This window comes from Myotis daubentonii, chromosome 20 (assembly GCF_963259705.1).
Source record: "Myotis daubentonii chromosome 20, mMyoDau2.1, whole genome shotgun sequence".
NCBI lineage: Eukaryota > Metazoa > Chordata > Mammalia > Chiroptera > Vespertilionidae > Myotis > Myotis daubentonii.
In genome coordinates, this window is record NC_081859.1 from 10,958,728 (window position 1) to 10,977,959 (window position 19,232).

At 40.3% G+C, this 19,232-nt stretch overlaps 1 protein-coding gene across 2 annotated transcripts in view; it reads right to left on the bottom strand.

Annotated features, from left to right (window-relative positions):
• BRINP3 (BMP/retinoic acid inducible neural specific 3) overlaps nt 1-19,232 on the bottom strand; it is a 170,180-nt gene that overhangs the window by 78,709 nt on the left and 72,239 nt on the right. For both annotated transcript variants that reach the window (XM_059677811.1, XM_059677812.1), the window contains exons 3-4: nt 12,500-12,690; nt 6,596-6,786 (exon numbers count right to left, since the gene is read on the bottom strand). In XM_059677811.1, coding sequence (XP_059533794.1) covers nt 6,596-6,786; nt 12,500-12,690 — 382 coding nt within the window. The remainder of the gene's footprint in view (nt 1-6,595; nt 6,787-12,499; nt 12,691-19,232) is intronic.

Here is a 19,232-nt window from a genome sequence, read left to right on the forward strand (position 1 = left end):
ATTGGTAAAATTGATCTCAGATGCATAGTTACTTGTTACCAATGTCCTCCCTTTACTGAGTTAAAACTGATAGAGGTCATTTCTTTCCTTATATAACACTTCAAGCCTTTTTTTTTTTTTCCAAAAATGCAAACTCAATGAAAAGTTTATTTTGAAAATGACCTTTCCCAGAGTTTTCCTTATTCTTCCAATGAGTTAAAAATTGTTATAATTTTAAGAGAGGAGAGATCAAACTGTTTCTTATCTCCTTGACTCATGAAAAATGAGTACTTTGTTAAAAAGATGAAAGGCAAGCTAAGAACACCCAGACCTAATCATCTCAATATCATAATTAATGATAACAATATGGGCAAAAATTGAAACTGGCCACTCCGAAAGACAAGGTTAAGTTTGAGATCTCCCACATTTACTGAAATTTGGAAAGAAGAATTTTAGAATGTGATGCAAACTACTTTCCCCACCTGTCTTCCAGTGATGATGGCAGAAATACATAAATTCACCAGAAAGTGAGCCTTCGTCTCAGGTTCAGTGAATTTTCATAAATTCCAATAAAGGGTTATTGTATTGTGGTTTAGTTCTAACAAGCAGCCTGCCCTTTTGTACCCTCGCTTTGATTCCCTTTGTAACAACCAATTCTTTAGAAAAGGGTAAGGGAACCCTGACTGACTGCTACTGTCAAATTGTTTTTCCATATTAGAGCTTGCTCCTGAGTCCTCCGTCTATAGGCCTCATCTTGTACTTGTCATTGTAGGCTAATTAATAAAGTTAACATCTGTATAGCACTTAGTATGGGCGAAGCACTGCTCTCAGCACCTTAAATACACTAAGTCTTTTAACATTCATGACGCCCATATAACATACGATATATTATTATCTCCCTTTTATAGATGATTAAACGGATAGAGAATGTAAGTTAATTCAAGTGAGATCATGCAATCAACAGGTGGAGAACTGGGATGCTGACCCTGGGTCATGTGACTCCGGAATCAGGGCTCTTCATTGCTGGGCTCTCCTGCCTTTTTTCAGACATCATGTGACATCATCATGTGACACGATGAAACAGGAAGTGGGTACAGAGATGTAGAGCAAAGGGAAATAGGAGGCTGTTTCTCCATCGGGTATTGACCTCTATCCCTGGGAACGCAGTAGGAAACTGAGAAAAACCCGCGGCAGCCAATAATGGCTGATGATTATCCATTGACGGGTAGATGGACCCATTTTAGGGCACTCTGGGGGAGGTACCATATAACTTTTATTCCTTTCATGGAACTTAATCTAATATTTAGCAGCATTCATGCAAAACATATGATTGTAGGGCAATGATGGCGAACCTTTTGAGCTCAGCGTGTCAGCATTTTGAAAAACCCTAACTTAACTCTGGTGCCGTGTCACATAGAGAAATTTTTTGATATTTGCAACCATAGTAAAACAAAGACGTATATTTTTGATATTTATTTTATATATGTAAGTGCCATTTAACAAAGAAAAATCAACCAAAAAAATGAGTTCGCGTGTCACCTCTGACACGCATGTCATAGGTTCGCCATCACTGTTGTAGGGGGAGGAAGACAAGAAGAGGGATGAATATTCAGAGCACAAAATACTCTGAATGGTACCACAATAATGAATATACGCCATCATGCTTCTGTCCAAACCCACATCATGTACAACACTAACAGTCATCATATGTAGACCATGGGCTTTGGGTCACTGTAATGTTTCAACATAGGTTCATCGATTGTAACAAAGCTACCATTCTGATGGGAGATACTGATGAGGGGGGTGGCGATGCATGTGTAGAAGGAGGAGGTATAGGGGGAATCTCTGAATTTCCCTGTCAATTCCACTGTAAACCTAAAACTGTTCTAAAAAAATAGACTCTTCATTCAAAATGAAACAAAAAACTCATAAACCATGCACGCATTCCAATCCCAACTAAAAGTTCCTTGCATTACTTCCCAGAGCTGTTATCAAATGTGAGATAACCAATCCAGCCTTTCTTTCAGTTCAGACCCTGATGAGTACGAAAAAGATAATTTTGAAAGAAAATGAACTCCTATTCACTCCATCAGTGGAGAACACATTTTCTCCACACAGGCTGTCAGATACACTGGGAAACGCATTCAACACAGAACCGATCTGTACCTACTTCAGGAAGAAATGTCTCCCTTCTAAGCACCTTGATTACGGGCAGCTGATATTTCTCAAATGCACCAAAATCCATTCAACAAATATGTGTGGAGTGTCGCCAGGCACAGGACTGCAAGCTCAGCGCTGCAGGCGTTTCGAAGGCGAGTTTCTGCCAAAGAGTTTTACCTATCAGCTCCGCTGAAGGAATTTCCTAGCTCTGCTATGTTCCAATCATGGTGGCTGTTCGGAGAACAGTTACGTGCAATAGACAGAATAATTATAGAAGAAAAGAGCCACCGTGAGTCCTTACGAGAAAGCAAGCTGCTTCCAAAAGAGGGTTTTGTGACTTCTCCCCGCTTCTTTGAAGAGCTGTTATTCTGCTACCAAGAGGCAGAAGGAAGATGAGGCTGTGGAAACATAAAAGCCTGTCGGGGATTCCTGGGAAACTTCTCAAAGCCGTTTCGGCATCCAGGCCGTGGTCGCCAGCGCTCACCTAATTTTAGAAATCGGAAGCTCTGGGTAGCTGCAGTGTCTGATGGCTACAACCCCATCAATCCTGCTCACGCTGGGTGAGGTTCATTTATTTTCAATTAGCATTTATTGAGTTCCTATCCTTTACTGAGCTCCGGATGGAGAGAATGGGAGATAAATAAGCTACTTTTTGGGGGATACAATAAGCGCTTGATAACTATACATCAAATATGTATAGCTAACCCAGGTTGGGGGCTCGATCCCCAGTGGGGGGCGTGCAGGAGGCAGCCGATCAATGATTCTCTCTCATCATGGATGTTTCTCTCTCTCTCCCTCCCTCTCTGAAATCAATAAACAAAATATTTTTTTCTGTTTTCTTTTTTTAATCCTCACCAGAGAATACTTTTTCCATTGGTTTTTAGAGAGAGAGTGGAAGGGAGAGGGAGAGACAGAGAAAAACACCAATGTGAGAGAGACACATCAATTGGTTGCCTCCCATATGCCCCTGACCAGGGCTGGAAGCCTGCAACCCAGGCACATGCCCTTGACCGGAATCGAACCCGGGACCCTTCAGTCCACAGGCCAGTGCTCTATCCATTGAGTCCAACTGGCTAGGGCTAAAAATACCTTTTTTAAAAGAAGTGTGCGTGCAATCCAAGCGACCTCCTCGGGTGCACATGGACCACACACGCGCGAGCCCAGAACCCTCCCCTGGAGCTGCCACCACCATCCCGGCTGCAGCTGACCCTGACCAGAGAATCACCAGGCCTTTAACATTACAGCTAACCCAGAAGAGAACACCATTCTGTCCTAAATTAAACCCTGAAAGGCCGCGTGCCCCACCCCCCGCATCCCCACCACCTCTTTCTTGGGCTCCCTATGTACTGCTGGGACTATATTCTGAGCCATGTTCTTGCCAGAGGAACAACCTCATTTCCTCTTTTTCTTAGTTCCAGCACAGGGTATGTGTACATCCTTGCTCCACTTAACTATGGGGCTACGTCCTGAGAAACGCATCAGTAGGCGGTTTTGTCCCGCCATCACAGAGTGCACTTGCACAAAACTAGATGCATCACCTACTCCCAGAATGGCACGTGCTATCCTCTTGTCTGATTGGCAGCTAAGTAGGTTTGTTTACACCCGCATCACCGCAAACACATGAGCAATGTTTCGGACTAAGACTTTTCGATGACTACAACATCACTAGGCCATGGGAAATTTTGCTCCCTTATCATCTCACGGTCCCACTGTCGTAAACGCTGTCCATCTTGGACTGAAACATGGTTATCCGTGGCTGTACTTGTGTTTACAATCCACCCCGGTATCATCCCCATGGCCTTCTCCATTTCCTCTCCCTGGTCTAAAGCCTCACTTTTCCCATCCCCAGCCACTAGACACACACTTTCATCCTTTTTCTCCCTTTTTAAGGGAGAGGGAGGGAGGGAGAGAGAGACAGAAAAAAGCATCAATGATGAACAGAATAATTGATCCACTGCCTCCCTCACGCCCCCTACTGGGGGATGGAGCCCGCAACCCGGGTATGTGCCCTGACAGGGAATTGAACCGTGACCTCCTGGTTCATAGGTTGACACTCAACCTCTGAGCCACACTGGTCTGGCTTGACACACATTTTCTTTTCTTTTTTTTAAATATATTTTATTAATTTTTTTACAGAGAGGAAGGGAGAGGGATAGAGAAGTGAGAAACATCGAAGAGAGAGAAACATCGATCAGCTGCCTCCTGCACACCCCGCACTGGGGATGTGCCAGCAACCAAGGTACATGCCCTTGACCAGAATCGAACCTGGGACCCTTCAGTCCACAGGCCGATGCTCTATCCACTGAGCCAAATCCGTTAGGGCTCGACACACATTTTCTAACATTTCCATTATGTGCTCCGAAACTCCTTCCCCAGGCTAATGGACAGCGAGCACTGCCTGCAGCCCTGGCAAGGTAAGCTCCAGGTTCCCCTTTCTCTCCCCCAGCGCTGCCCTCCCATCACTCAGAAAAGCCACTTTCCTTGGAGTCTCAGGTTCACAGCTAGATCAAAGCTTCCTAAAGCCCGATCATCCCTCGTAATAGCACCAGAGCCTAAGAAAAATGCCTGCACACTGTGGTTTCCACCATTAAAACACGTGCCTGTGCGATCCAAGTTCCCTCGTGGGAGAAGAGTGTATGTACGGGTATCCATTAAGTCTTCACATGAACTGTGAATGAATATTTCTCTCTCAGTATGCGTACAAGAAGCTCTACTGTATAATTCTACTTGGTGCTGAGCAAAAAAAAAATCAATAGCCATATAATAAACACACTTACAACAATGATGTCTTCTATTAGAAAATACACTTTAAGTTCTTGTTTATATCATTGAAATTGATTTCTGAAAAAAAAATCCATTTCTCCTCAGCAACCTCAAGCTAAGTATCTGTAACAATACCCTACCTTACAATACTTTTAAATTAACTAAAACATCTTTCATGCCAGCTACATTTTAATCTGTCCAGCATAACTGCTATTTATACATTTGCTTACTCAGTATAATTTAAGTCCTACAGTCAGGAGTAAACTAACTATAAATGTGTGATTTACACATACAGAACTCGTTTTCCCAACCTCATCCACTAGCAATATTGAAGATGGGTAGTAGTATTTGCGTAACCCTTAAGCTAAAGACATTTCTATGTCACCTCTATTCTCTCCTGTACATCATCACAAAAGGTATTTCTTGGGCTAGTTTTACCTAGCATTCCCAGATAGTGAAAACCTAACTTTCAAATTAACCGACCAAAAAAAACTACACACGTTCATTTTAAACTCATAAAGCAAGAAAATATATTTAAAGACTGTTTTTTACAATAATAATGAATTGTCGCAGTTGAAACAAAAATAAATGTTCTCTGTATTTTATTTTATTCTTGTGACCTTAACCCAGGATCACACCAGCACACTATGCCAACGCTCTGGTCTGTTAGCTTTGCAGTGGCTCTTGGCCAAAACAATACGTGTTGACCTAAATTGCCAGTGAAATGTGGCCAAAAGTCTATTGTTTTGGAAACCACAATCACTTTCTCTCTCTCTCTTTTGAGAAAAATAAAATATTTTTTAAAAAGAGACTCACTCTACCTTTTTCTCTGCTTTGGTAAAGTTAACCTAAATATAGTCACAAGCAAAGGGCTTCCGTGAACACTTGAGGGTCATCCACGAATTCTAAATTATGGTGTATCGTGACTTCTAGAAAGTTATAACCAAAAAATCTGTACCTCATTTTAATAGCATTGGGGAAAATACTGCTTAAAGCAGACTTTTTAATGACTGTTGTGTCATTGCCCACTTTGAGTCATTCCCGTCTAAGGTCAATGTTTTTAAAATGCATAAAATAAAAAATGAAGATTTACCCAAAAAATCAATGTCATTAAAACAATATTTTTATCTATGCACAGTCTGTGAGGAGCCTGTGTATCCCAGGTTCAACTGACATAATTCAAGGACACTCCAGTTAATATTTTGCCATAAAGAACCTTGACCCAATTATCAAGTTAAAAAAATTACATCAAGACACACACTCAATTTCATTTTCAATGTATTACATACCTCACGACACGAGGGCATGTTAAAATAATTCTAGAACACAATTATTTAATTCAGTGGGACATGCCAATAATTAGAGATGGATTTTGTTATTATTGATAATCCTCACCCCAGGACATTTTTCCATTGATTTTTAGAAAGAGCAGGAGGGAGGGGGAGAGACACAGAGAGAGAAACAGCCATGTGAGAGAGACACATCGATTGGTTGCCTCCTGCACAGGCCCCAACCGGGTGGGAGATCCAGCCTGCAATGGAGGTATGTGGCCTTGACGGGAATCGAACCCCGGACCCTTCAATCCTCAGGCCGATGCTCTATCCACTGAGCCACACCGGCTAGGGCTGGAGGTGGATTCTAGAGATAGGAGAGAGAACGGCATGGTGGACATGGGGGGCGAACTCCCTCCTACCTTTATGGCAGTGGATGCAATCTGGATGTGGTGCAGCCTCCGCAGGGTGCTGTCCCTGTCGATGAAGTAGGAGGCAGCGAGCTGATGCAGCGTCTCCAGGGTGACCGAGGAGCTGTTGGCACCGGAGTCAGCTCCTTCCAATCCTTTGCTCAGCTTCCGCTTGTCCACAAAAATGGTGAGCGACTCCTCTCCTGCATTAAATGTAGGGGACGTTATTCCATTTCCCACTTAAAATCCAATTGTTCAATTACCTGCGAGGGCGGACATATCAGACACGGTGACACGAAGGAGTGATAAACAGCAAAAGGGCAACTCTTTTATTTATTTTTTAAAATATATTTAGTGATTTCAGATGGAGGAAAGGAGAGGGAGAGAGAGAAACAGAAACATCAATGATGAGAGTCATTGATCGGCCACCTCCTGCACGCCCCCCACTGGGCATGTACCCTGATCTGGAATCGAACCCAGAGCCCTTCAGTAGGCAGGCCGACACTCTATCTACTGAGCCAAACCAGCAAGGGCCAGACTGGATTACTGTTTGCAGTTACTGCTTGTGCCATCATGGATGCAAATGTGACTAAAAGCCCAATGTTGAGAAGAACCATGGGCTGTTCGTGAATGACTTCCGTTAGCCTGGGTATTGGAGAGGAAAGTGCTTAGCTCAGTGGAAGACAGGCGAATCGGATATGCCATGATCTAGGACACGTCTGGAGAGTCATGGCAACGCTACAGCCACTGTTTTGCTTTTCTCCTCTAACAGGAAGACAGTATGGTCCAAAGAGGGGGCACCAGAAAGGATCATAGGGGACCCAGGTCAACATAGATGACACCAGGAATACACAGTTCCTGTTACAGTTACAATCCACAGATTTTTAAAATATATATATTTGTATTGATTTCAGTGAGGAAGGGAGAGGGAGGGACATACAGACTGCAGTGATGAGAGAGAATCATTAATCTGCTGCCTCCTGGGCATGTGCCCTTGACTGGAATCAAACTGTGACTTCCTGGTTCATAGGTCGATGCTCAACCACTGAGCCACACCAGTCACTGGGGCCACAGACATTTTTAAAATTGCAACCAAGCTAACCCTTCTAGGTGGGCTGTGTTTATTGCATCATTACCACTAACCTTGGGTTTGTCTACTGACCTGTAATGTTTATGATTCCACCCAGAAAGAAAAAAGAAAGTGTTTATGGTCAATGTCTTCCTGGTCATTCTATTTCCCTCCACGCAAAGATCTCCCCGTGAATATCTGTTTTGCTTTTGTGTGAGTTTTCCTTCTAAAGTACGGCTATTTGAGTAAAAACCCTTCTTCCAGAAATAACCATTGCAAAAGTAGCTTAAATCTAATTGTAGGCTTTCCTTTCGATGTGTCCTTTTAGTTTAAAAATGTTATTCTATTTTCGGTAAAGACAGATCTGATTATCCCGTGAACTAAAGTCCCTGGGTTATTTTGGGGATTGCTGTCCTTTTAGAAATTATATTTCTGCTCCTACCATATTTGCTTTGCTCTTGCTACTGATGACCATCCTTCTTTGGCCTAATATGTTAAAAGGCACTCGTCCCAACAATATCTATCTTTCTACTAAGATAATGTCATCGAAAATAAGACGATTTGAAAAGCAAACAGACATAATGGGGGAAAAACCATCTTAGAAAAATAGGCTTCTGACAAGAAGCACAACGAAATATATAAAGACGGTAAAAAACAGACTTGTTGGCTTAACACCAATTGGCATCTGCGAAGTATTACAGGAAGGGAATAGCACGCCTTATGCAGCTTTGAGAAAGAAACATCGCATGTTTTATAAAACACTCTGAAGGAAAACTGACCTTATGACTATTAACAGGAACCTCCCAGATACATCTGAAATGTTTCTAAACAAAATTGCCCACCGTACCGTATTCCTCTCTATGGCACAACAACATGTGGGTGGCGGGGGAGAGGAATTGGAGATAAATAGTTCCAAGGTTGGATGAAATGAATCCGCCCTGAGTGAAATATAAAATATAATTAAGTTACTTCTATTTTGGAGCTGTTTACCAACAATGCTAGAGTGAACGTTTCCGTTGTGTATGGTTAGCAAATTCCTGCTATTCTTTGGGCGAGACGAATTCTCAGAAGGGAGATTTCTGGAACACTCAGGAACACTCTACGTTTATAGAGAAACTCTAAACAGCGCTCTTCAAACGTAATGTGCATATAAATCACCTGGAGACCTTGTTAACGTGCGGATTCTGATTCATTAACCTGAGATGGAATCGGAGATTCTGCATTTGTAACAAGCTCCAAGGTGATGCTAGGACTGTGGGAGCAGGGACCACGCTCGAGTAATGAGGCCCTAAATCACCGCACAATTTATTACCAGTTTCAAAGTCTGTCTTTATCAGTGACCTGTGTGTTCCCTCTAAGGAAGGTCTTGGGCGTTTGAACTGTTATAGGTAACTCAGCACAGACTTGTCAAACAAGCGGGCAGGAGATTTATCTACCTTAGCAAAGGGCCATGAAGAAGAATAAAAAAATATATAATCAACTTTATACTACTCTAAACTGAACATTTATCTTTGACTTAGTGTCAAGGAATCTTATGACTAAGATCGACTGACATAACAATTTTAACCTCATTTCCTTCATTATCTTATTATTATATCTTATTATTATTTACATAAGTAGTTTGAAGTCCTTTTAGTCAATAACTGCTTACAATGAAAATTTAATGCACAGTATTGTTTTAATTTCAAACTTTTTATTTTGTTTACCAGAGAAACATGGGAGATAAAGATGAGAGACTGAACAAGAGAGCAAGACAGAAAGGGAGAGAGAGAGAGAGAGAGAGAGAGAGAGAGAGAGAGAGAGGGGAACCAATATGATTAATCTTAAGTAGTATGGGTAAATACTTAGTTTTTAAAAATATATATATTTTTATTGATTTCAGAGAGGAAGAGAGAGGGAGAGAGATAGAAACATCAATGATGAAAGAGAATCATTAATCGGCTGCCTCCTGCCTGCCTCCTGTATGCCCCCTACTGGGGATGGAGCCTGTAACCCAGGCATGTGCCCTGACTGGGAATTGAACCTTGACCTCCTGGTTCATAGGGCAACACACAACCACTGAGCCACACAGGCCAAGCTAAATAGTTAGTTTTAAACACCAGCATTCCAGTCTTTTTGCTCCTTTAGTGCCATTATTTTAATGATTCCATGGGATAAGAAGCTTCAGAAATTATTTCTTTTCCTTTCAGTTCTTTTTCTTAAAACAGAATGTGCATCCTCATCGAGGAAACAGTGCCATGCATTTTCAATAAGTCTTCATATTTGCTTAAGAAATAAATTACATATATTTTTGACAGATTTGCTTCCTTAATTAGGTTAAACCTAAACTAAAATAAATGTGTACTTCCTAACAAGAGACCAAGTGAAAAGGAGAAAGACAGCCATTAGTCAATGTGGAAAGTAGCAGTATATGACATGGAATGAAAATCTGTGGATATTTTATACAGGATGTAATTCACACAGAGATAAGTGAGAATTGGGTATTTCTGAAATTAAATGAGAATATTTACATTTCTTATATTTCTTTGTAATGTAAGAAAACAGAAAAGAATCTAATTGATATTCAATCCATATGGCATCTTATGGGGAGAGATAGAGAGAGAGAAACACTGATGTGAGAGACATCAGTGGATTGGCTGGATTGGTTGTCTTCAGCATGAGCCCCACCCAGGGCCAGGTATCGCGTCCGCAACCTGGGCATGTGCCCTTGACCGGAATCAAACCCGGGACCCTTTTTCTTTGTTGTATGTCTATATTCAGTACATAGATACACTTTTATTTCCATGTGTGTCATATGTTTATCATAATGAAATTTATTATAACAACAGTCATGAAATATATTTCTTGGCTAGGAATCAATATATCCAGAGAGTGCAATCTTTTTCAAGATTGATTCTGCAAATTGAGGAGCTTATTTTAGATATTTAAGCAGTGATGGAATTTAGATATCATTATAAGAAGAGAAGCAGCTGAGCTTCTATATTGATAAATAGCCTGGAAGCTATAAGATGAAATAAATGGAGAAAATGACATATATATTGAAGAAGGCTTTTTATAATTTCTTTACCCCTATAGGAAGGTAATTCAACGCTGGCCTTATCTATCATAAAATACTCCACCGAAGGCTTCAAATTTGCTATCCAAAGTTTTATGTCTAAGTCAATAATATGATGTCCTAAATTACTCTTTTTATTTATTCATATTTTTATTTCTTTCCTTTTCATCCCTCTAACTGACCGTGACTAGTCTACACTCAACGTGTTTTAAAACATGTTTGAATTTAGTTGAAAATCTTGTTACTCATGCAGTCCCTAGTTACAAAACAAATGGCAATGTGTTTAACATGTTTGCTGTACACATGACATTCGTGGTGTGTTAGTATTGGAGTTGTTTCCTAGTATTAGTTAGTTAAGGACAGTGAGAGAGAATTAACTGAAGTTATATACCACCAATCTGATTTTTTTTAAAAAATGGAGTAATACAATTTCATGCCCAGTCAGGTAAGACGTACGAAGATAAAAATATACTTGCAGCAACAAGAAAGCTTTCGTGTAATTACAACAGCAATCATTCTAAAATTGCCTAAAATCAACCTGGTACACATGTTAATTGCAAATAGCTTATATCCATAAGCCACTTTAATAATTTCATATATTTCAGCTAAATTATTAACATCACACAACAGACACCTGAGGAGATATTTAAATAACAGTGAGAGGAGAGAAAGAACTCCAACAGAAAAGACCAGGAACACTAAATCACTGGAGACTCCGAGATTAGAAGGTGAGTGAGGGTGGCAATTCCACCAACCCTTGTATAAAAGGACTGAGCGAGACTTTGTAAATAACTGAAGCACAGAATTTTGAGATCGCCTATTGCGATCCTGGGAAGAGTCAACCTGAAGAAGTGATTTAATCTCACACAAAACCTACAAAACCAAAACTAATTTAACCCCCAAATGTGGCATCCATAACACCAAAGCAATGAGACAAATAAAAAAGTCACCATGATTTTGCAACTAAACAAATAAATGTCCATGAGAATCCTCTACTATTTGACCTCTTTGTGCTCTCTCTGTCCCTTCTTTTCTTATTTGGAGGATATATTTTATGCCCTGAAATTCTTCGGAGTCCCTATACTGCTGATAGTGGCAGGGAAGCCTTCTATGTGATTTGTTTTGTTTTGTTAATCTTCACCCTAGGATATTTTCCCATTGATTTTTAGAGAGAGTAGAAGAGAGAGAGAAAGACAGAGAGAAATATCCATGTGAGAGAAACACATTGATTGGTTTCCTCCTTCATGCACCCTGCCTGGCCAGGGCCCGGGCTGGGGAAAAGCCTGCAACCGAGGTACGTGCCCTTGACCAGAATTGAACCCAGGACCCTACAGTCCACAGGCCAATGCTCTATCCACTGAGCCAAACCAGCCAGAGCTATATGTGTTTTGGAACCACTGGATTTTTAAAAATGAGACCCTATGGAAATAATATTCTACTGTTACTTCAGCTTTTGTTGCATCAATAATAACTGGCATTATTAAGCCCAATAGACACAGCTTTCTCAGAATCTTTTTTTCATGATCATTAAGACATTTTGTAAGTTTCTGCTGTCCACACTTCTATAAAATCACTAACATAAACTAAGTGATACTCATCTACCACACATGGTACCATTGTCATCGCCACACAAGGCCTTTAGGAAAAACTCAATGAATGTGTTGAATAAGTTCATGAGGGGATTCTAGAATTATTCAAACTGCAGCTCTCTGGATTAATTGACACTTTTCCTTCATTTATACAGTTTCACACATAAGCACACACAGGCACAAGTATTTGCAAAGAGTCGTACCTCCCAGAGTAGCGGAGACCAAGAAATGGGTCCCATATTTCTTGATAAGGTTTTCTGTGATTTGCTGAAGGGTAGGCCGACGTCCCAAAAGTCTGATGTTACGGAAGAATTCGGGGGCAAGAGGCAGAGGGGAGCCGAGGAAATTTCTTCTCTCAACTGCCAGGTTATTTACTTTCCAGCGGCCAAACTCCCTGAAAAGCAAATTTATTTTTTTATTCAGAAATACATAATCTAGCTGAAGGTTTTCATTTGTCAAGTTCATGTGGTAGTTTAGCTGGGGTCACTAGGTTCCTCTCAGCACTCCTTACTTATAATACTATGTCACGTGTTCTGAGTAGGAAAAGCAATATTTATCCATTTATTTAATTGGAGTACATATTCTAAAACCAGGTCATGTCGAGGAAAGAATAAGCCACATAAGCAGTTCCCACTGATTCCCCACCGCCCCAAGAAGCAATGTACTCATAAAAAAAGTCATTTCATTATGCATAGAATTTGAATGCAAAGTTCTTAAAAAGAAAAAACTAAAGTAATATTTTTTTCATTTCTAAGGGAAGTTGAAAAAAAAGAGAACGAATTTATTTTCATTCACTCTAATGACTCCTTTGTCTATTCACTTTAGAGGGAAAATGTAAAAACTCAAGGACATTCTGAAGCAGTAGAAGAATTTTAAAAGCCTGGTCAAATGAGAAACTGTTTTCTGTTTGGTTGGGGTTTTTTTTTTTTACAATAATTATTGTGGACAACATACTTTGAAACCCAAACTCAACCTGAGTAGCAATTTCTCAAACTGCAGAATGACTTTTAAGGGATGTGCCAAATTTAAAAAATGGCAGGCGTGGTTATAAAACAGTTTTAACAAATGTGTCATTTTCTGAAATCAGTTAATAAAACCAATCCTCCCCCCAAAAGCATTTCATTAATAGTTTACTATTTACTGTCTATTATTATAAAAAATCTTGCTAATAATATAGACGAGTGTAGGAAAACCTCTGACCTCAAGGGCTCAATGATAATAAGCGAGATAAAATGGGGGTGAATTCCTTGCAATTCAGAGACTTTAAAATATTTGTATGTGAGCCCAGCCAGCGTGGCTCAGTGGTTGAGCATTGACCTATGAACCAGGAGGTCACTGTTCTATTCCTGGTCAGGGCACATGCCTGGGGTTTGGGGCTCGATCTCCAGTAGGGGGCGTACAGGAGGCAGTTGATCAATGATTCTCTCATCGATACTTCTCTCTCTCTCTCTTTCTCTCTCTCTTCTTCTCTGAAATCATTAAAAATATATTTTTAAAAAGTATAAAATTTAAAAGAAATCTTTTCATGTCAAGCTATCAAGATTAAGGGGTTATTAGTTGGTTTTATTCGCTTACTTTCTAACAAGATCATCTAGCACAGTGGTTCTCAACCTTCCTAATGCCGCGACCCTTTAATACAGTTCCTCATGTTGTGGTGACCCCCAATTTCATTGTCACAAATTGAACATCATTAAAGCGTAGTGATGAATCACAAAAACAATATGTAATAATATATGTGTTTTCCGATGGTCTTAGGCGACCCCTGTGAAAGGGTCATTTGACCCCCAAAGGGGTCGCAACCCACAGGTTGAGAACCGCTGATCTAGCACATCATGACGGACTCAGAGCACTTTGACCTTGGGGTAACGCGAGAAACAAGAGGGACCCAATGACTGTGCAGACGTTGCAATCTTGGGGTGCCGTTGTTTTTCTTTCCTGAAGATTGAGGTTCAGCTGAGTTGCAGCTAGACCAGGCACTCATTACATTTTGGAAAAAGGAAAGCCACGGGGTGCCGAATGGAAAACACGCGGTAGGGTGTGGTTATCACAAGGAGAGCGTTTTCCTGAGGCATTGGGGGACCCGTCCCAACAGACGCGTCATGCTGATATTTTTTTTTCCATTTTTCCCCCCGCCCTAGACAGTCCCCTAGCCTCCCCTATTCCCCAGTGTCGTATGTCCATTGGTTATGCTTATATGCATGCATACAAGTCCTTTAGTTGATCTCTTACCCCCCTACCTCCTGCCCCCCAACCCTCCCCGGCCTTCCCGCTGCAGTTTGAAAATCTGTTTGAGGCAGCTCTGCCTCTGTATCTATTATTGTTCAAAAGTTTATAATGGTCTCTATTATCCATGAATGAGTGAGATCATGTGGTATTAACGAAGAGCACCGCTGTATGGAAATAATGCCGCCTGTTACCTGAAGCCTTCCCACCATAGCGCTGGGCATCTCGGATGAAACGGGCCCAATCATTAGAGTTTAATGTAACTTGGCCTTTTTAGAGGCGCCGCTGTTCTATAGAGCACACAAATGGGCCATAACCAGCGCAGCCAGAACATTACTTTGAAAATGTTTTTGTTGGCACGAAGGAGCCTCTATTAGTTGATTGGAGTTGGATGTTTGCTGCTCAAAATGCTGACCTGCGGGCGTCCATTATTCCGTGTGTCCACGTAATGTGTACTTTTCTGCCACAATAGGTACTGTCATTTATCCTGACCCTTTCCCTAACAAAACCGGGGAAACAAGAATGGTATCAACACATTCTACTTCAATAATGCGTACGTCATTGCCACACTGCTGTTAGCCTTTTTTAAAAAATTAGTATTTAACTTCTACGTAAGTACATAAATATACTCATTGTATTTAAAATATACTCTCTACTGTGATTTCTTTAAAATGACACATGTATAGTTGGTCCCCCCAACTATAGAAGCTACGACTGTCGATATTAGATATTTTGGACTCAATATATATCAAGCGGAAAAGCAGCATAAGAATTAGATGATGCAGCCCAGCCAGTGTGGTGCAGTGGTTGAGCCTCAACCTATGAACCAGGAGGCCACGGTTCGATTCCCAGTCAGGGCACATGCCCAGGTTGTGGGTTCGATCCCCAGTGTGGGGCGTGCAGGAGGCAATCAATGATTCTCTCTCATCAGTGATGTTTCTATCTCTCTCTCTCCCCCGGCCTCTCTAAAATCAATACAAATATATATTTTTTAAAAATTTGATGATGCAGTTGCTCAAATATCTTTATCTGTTCATTTATACCAAATGCAGTGGCTTGTCTAAGTCCTAAAGACTGTTATTACATTACCTTTCACAGTACTACACTGGTTGACTTATAATTTTAATTCTATCAATATTCATTGAAATTTGCAGGCACCACAGCATATTAAAACCAAATGTGACACCCGAGCACTAAACCACTGCGAACAAATCCAGCATAAAAATCATAAACGGACTCGCCAATCTTCAGTAGCAATAGCCTTCTAATTATATCTATAAAATCATACTGATCTTAATAAATGCCACTAATAATCAATATTCAGGTTCCCTGATTGCATTATGTGCAACGACTAGATATAAAATTAGCTCCTTTGATATCCTTTCGGTGTAGCTCCCGCATCTCACAAGCGATGCTGTCTTCCATTTGGCCAGGAAAAAGGGAAAGTTCCCAGTGGCCTGGAGGACAGGGACCCTGAAGCCAGCGCTATTGAAGCAGCTGAATGCTAACCAGTTGGCAGGCAACACCAGCCACTTTCTTTGGTCCCCTGACTTGAGACACCGAGGCCACATTTTTTATCACCTCCCAGTCCTGGGGGGCTTTAAAGCTTGGAAGGTATTTTTGGAGGAGGCTGGGGATTTCACAGCATAAATTGATGCACATAAAAGCACATGGCAAACATGAGTTATGTACCGTGTTTACATGCAGGGTTTCTGGGAAGCTCCATTAATGACTGGGGTCTTTGGAAGGAGCTGCCAGACGCTGAGTAGATTAGAGGACACAGATTAGCATGATTGCACAAAACAGTGGCCCTCCCTGGAAAGCAGCAAGAATGCCTTGTAGCTATGGCATCTTTAAAAAAAGATTTTTTTAAAAAAATTGATTTCAGAGCGGTAGGGAGAGGGAGAAAGAGAGAGAATCATCGATCGGCTGCCTCCTGCAAGCCTCCTACTGGAGGTTGAGCCCGCATGCAACCCGGGCATGTGCCCTGAACAGCAACTGAACCCCGATCTCCTGGCTCTAAGTTGATGCTCAATCACTGAGCCACACCGGCCAGGCACTATGTTCTCTCGACTACAGCATGAAACCAAATACAATGGCGGTGGGATTATAGAGAATTTTTTAAAGAATGGTCTGGTGTGGCTAGTGATATGTACTTCTAGTTCCTAAAATATTTTTAGGGCTATGGAATGACTGGAAGTTATTTAATTTTATCTTATATCATTTTAAATAATATTCTGTAGTATAACAGATAGGGTCTTATTTAAATTTTTATAAAAATAATGCACAATTCAATTATCATGGTCATTGCCATTATTCCCAAAGGTAATTAATTTAATTGGATATCAAGGTGCCCCATGTTTATATGATCACAGATATAAATAATATAGCAACTTATATCATCTATGTCTGAATTAAACCACTTGTTTGAACAGAGGCTAGAAAAAGTGTTGATGTAAAAAATATACATGCAGCCCTGACTGGTTTGGCTTAGTGTATAGAGCGTCGGCCAGCGGACTGAAAGGTCCCAGGTTCGATTCCAGTCAAGGGCATGCACCTTGGTTGCGGGCACATCCCCAGGAGGGGGTGTGCAGGAGGCAGCTGATCGATGTTTCTCTCTCATCGATGTTTCTAACTCTCTATCTCTCTCCCTTCCTCTCTGTAAAAAATCAATAATATATATATATATAAATATATATACATGCATGCTATCAATGAATGACCTTGTATGTTGAAGAGAGAGGGGTTATGTAACAAGCAAACTCTTTTCCTTCTAAATTTTGGAAGTACATTTTAACATCTGTTAGCACTTATCACAATTGCTCATCAATCACATACATATAATTATACAGATTTGGTAATTATTGATCAGTGTAGAGAAGCCAAGGGCAGACACACTGAGCTAAAATAAAACACCCACTCTGGTTCTCTCTATAAAAGAAATAAAAAATTTATAAGGTCTCCATTTTCACACTTCTAACTTAAAAAGTAATTCTTTATCTTGGTTAATAATTGGAAAATATTTAAATATGCTGGGGGAGGTAATGCTAGTTTTTCAAAAGACAATGGATTTAGGAGTCAGATAGCTGAAGTCTCAACTCTCATCCTCACCAATTCAATTCACAAGATTCAGAGCTCTATGAATGTTAGCAAGTTGGTAACATATGTAAAAATACTTCAGGATGTATATACTCTTTAGCTGTGTTTTATAATGCATGGATTTGAAAGACATATAAGTTTAACATTTCAACATCCAAAATTAATCATCATATCACCATCCACTGAGGGGAGGCGATTCCCAGGCATAATCTTATGGAGGAGGCAACAATACTCTCATAATTAGACACCATATTTTAATTTTCCAAGTTTGAGCATTAGAAGCAGATGGAAGTTAACTTTTTGTTAAATTTAATAGTGGGATCATGCCAGGAAGACCCCCAGAGAATAATTAAATTAATTGTTTGGCTTTAAGAAAACTGAATTTACTGGCAACGTGGGTTAATGAAATGATATAGGTTTCAGGTGCACAATTCTATAACGCATCTGTATATGGTACTATGTGTTCACCACCCCAAGTCAAGTCTCCTTCTATCACCATTTATCCCCTTTTTCACTCTTAACCCGCCCTCCACCCCCCTTTCTCTTCTGGAATCACCATGCTTGTTGTCTGTGTCTATGAATTGTTTTTATTTATTTAATTTTTTTACTTAATTCCAGCACCCTTTTCACCAAGCCCTGCACTCCCCCTCCTGATAACTGTCACTCTGTTCTCTGTATCTCTGAGTCTATTTCTATTTTGCTTGTTAGTTAATTTTGTCTGTTAGATCCCACACATGAGTGAAATCATATGGTACTTTTAGAAATGTTAGTATTTGGGTGTCCACATAAACATAAATTAAATGGTGCAATGACTCTTCTGATGAGATTTTAATTACAAGGTTTGATAAGACAGACAAATTTTGTGTGGGGTTAGGGTGCTGTGGAATTAAAGGTGGCCATGCTTTTTATAAAGCTGATATATTCTACTTAGAAGGCTGTAATTGGACAAAACAGAAAAATATAGTCAATAAATACCGAAAAAGAAGGAGTAAGAAAATATAAGTCAAATGTGAAGAAAACAGGTTGCTCTTTAATGGAATTATTAAATGGACACTGAAAAAAGATGCGCTTTTAATATCAAAAGCCAGCCCTTTTTTCATTTATTCATTTTAGACTAAAAGAGCAATGAAGACTTCTAACAAGTGGCCTCACTCACTTTGGTCTGAGCTTGAGTAACTATCTTATTAATTAGGCGTTAGGACTCTTCTGAAACGAGGTCAATGAAAAGTTAGTAAAGCCGGAAGCTCAGATGGTGCTGAATTCACCCAACCACAGTGAACTCCCTGGATGTGCTCATTCCCATTGCTCAGTCACTCATGTGATGCGTGTGAAAATTTGACAAGCTGGAAAATTGCCGGTCATTGGCCCAGTCGATGGACGATGACTCAGTTCTTCTAATTACAGGCCCAGACACAAAAAGTACCTTCTTGTTCCCACAGGTATTCTTAAAAGCAACTAACTCTATAATAATAATAAAAAATTAACAATCAAAAGAAAATCACAGGTAGTTTAATTTTTACCCATGAGTTACTAATTCAAGTAACCATTCACATAAAAGTTGGTAAGTACACAGTCATCTAATAGAGAGGTCATGCTGTGTATACAATAAACTGA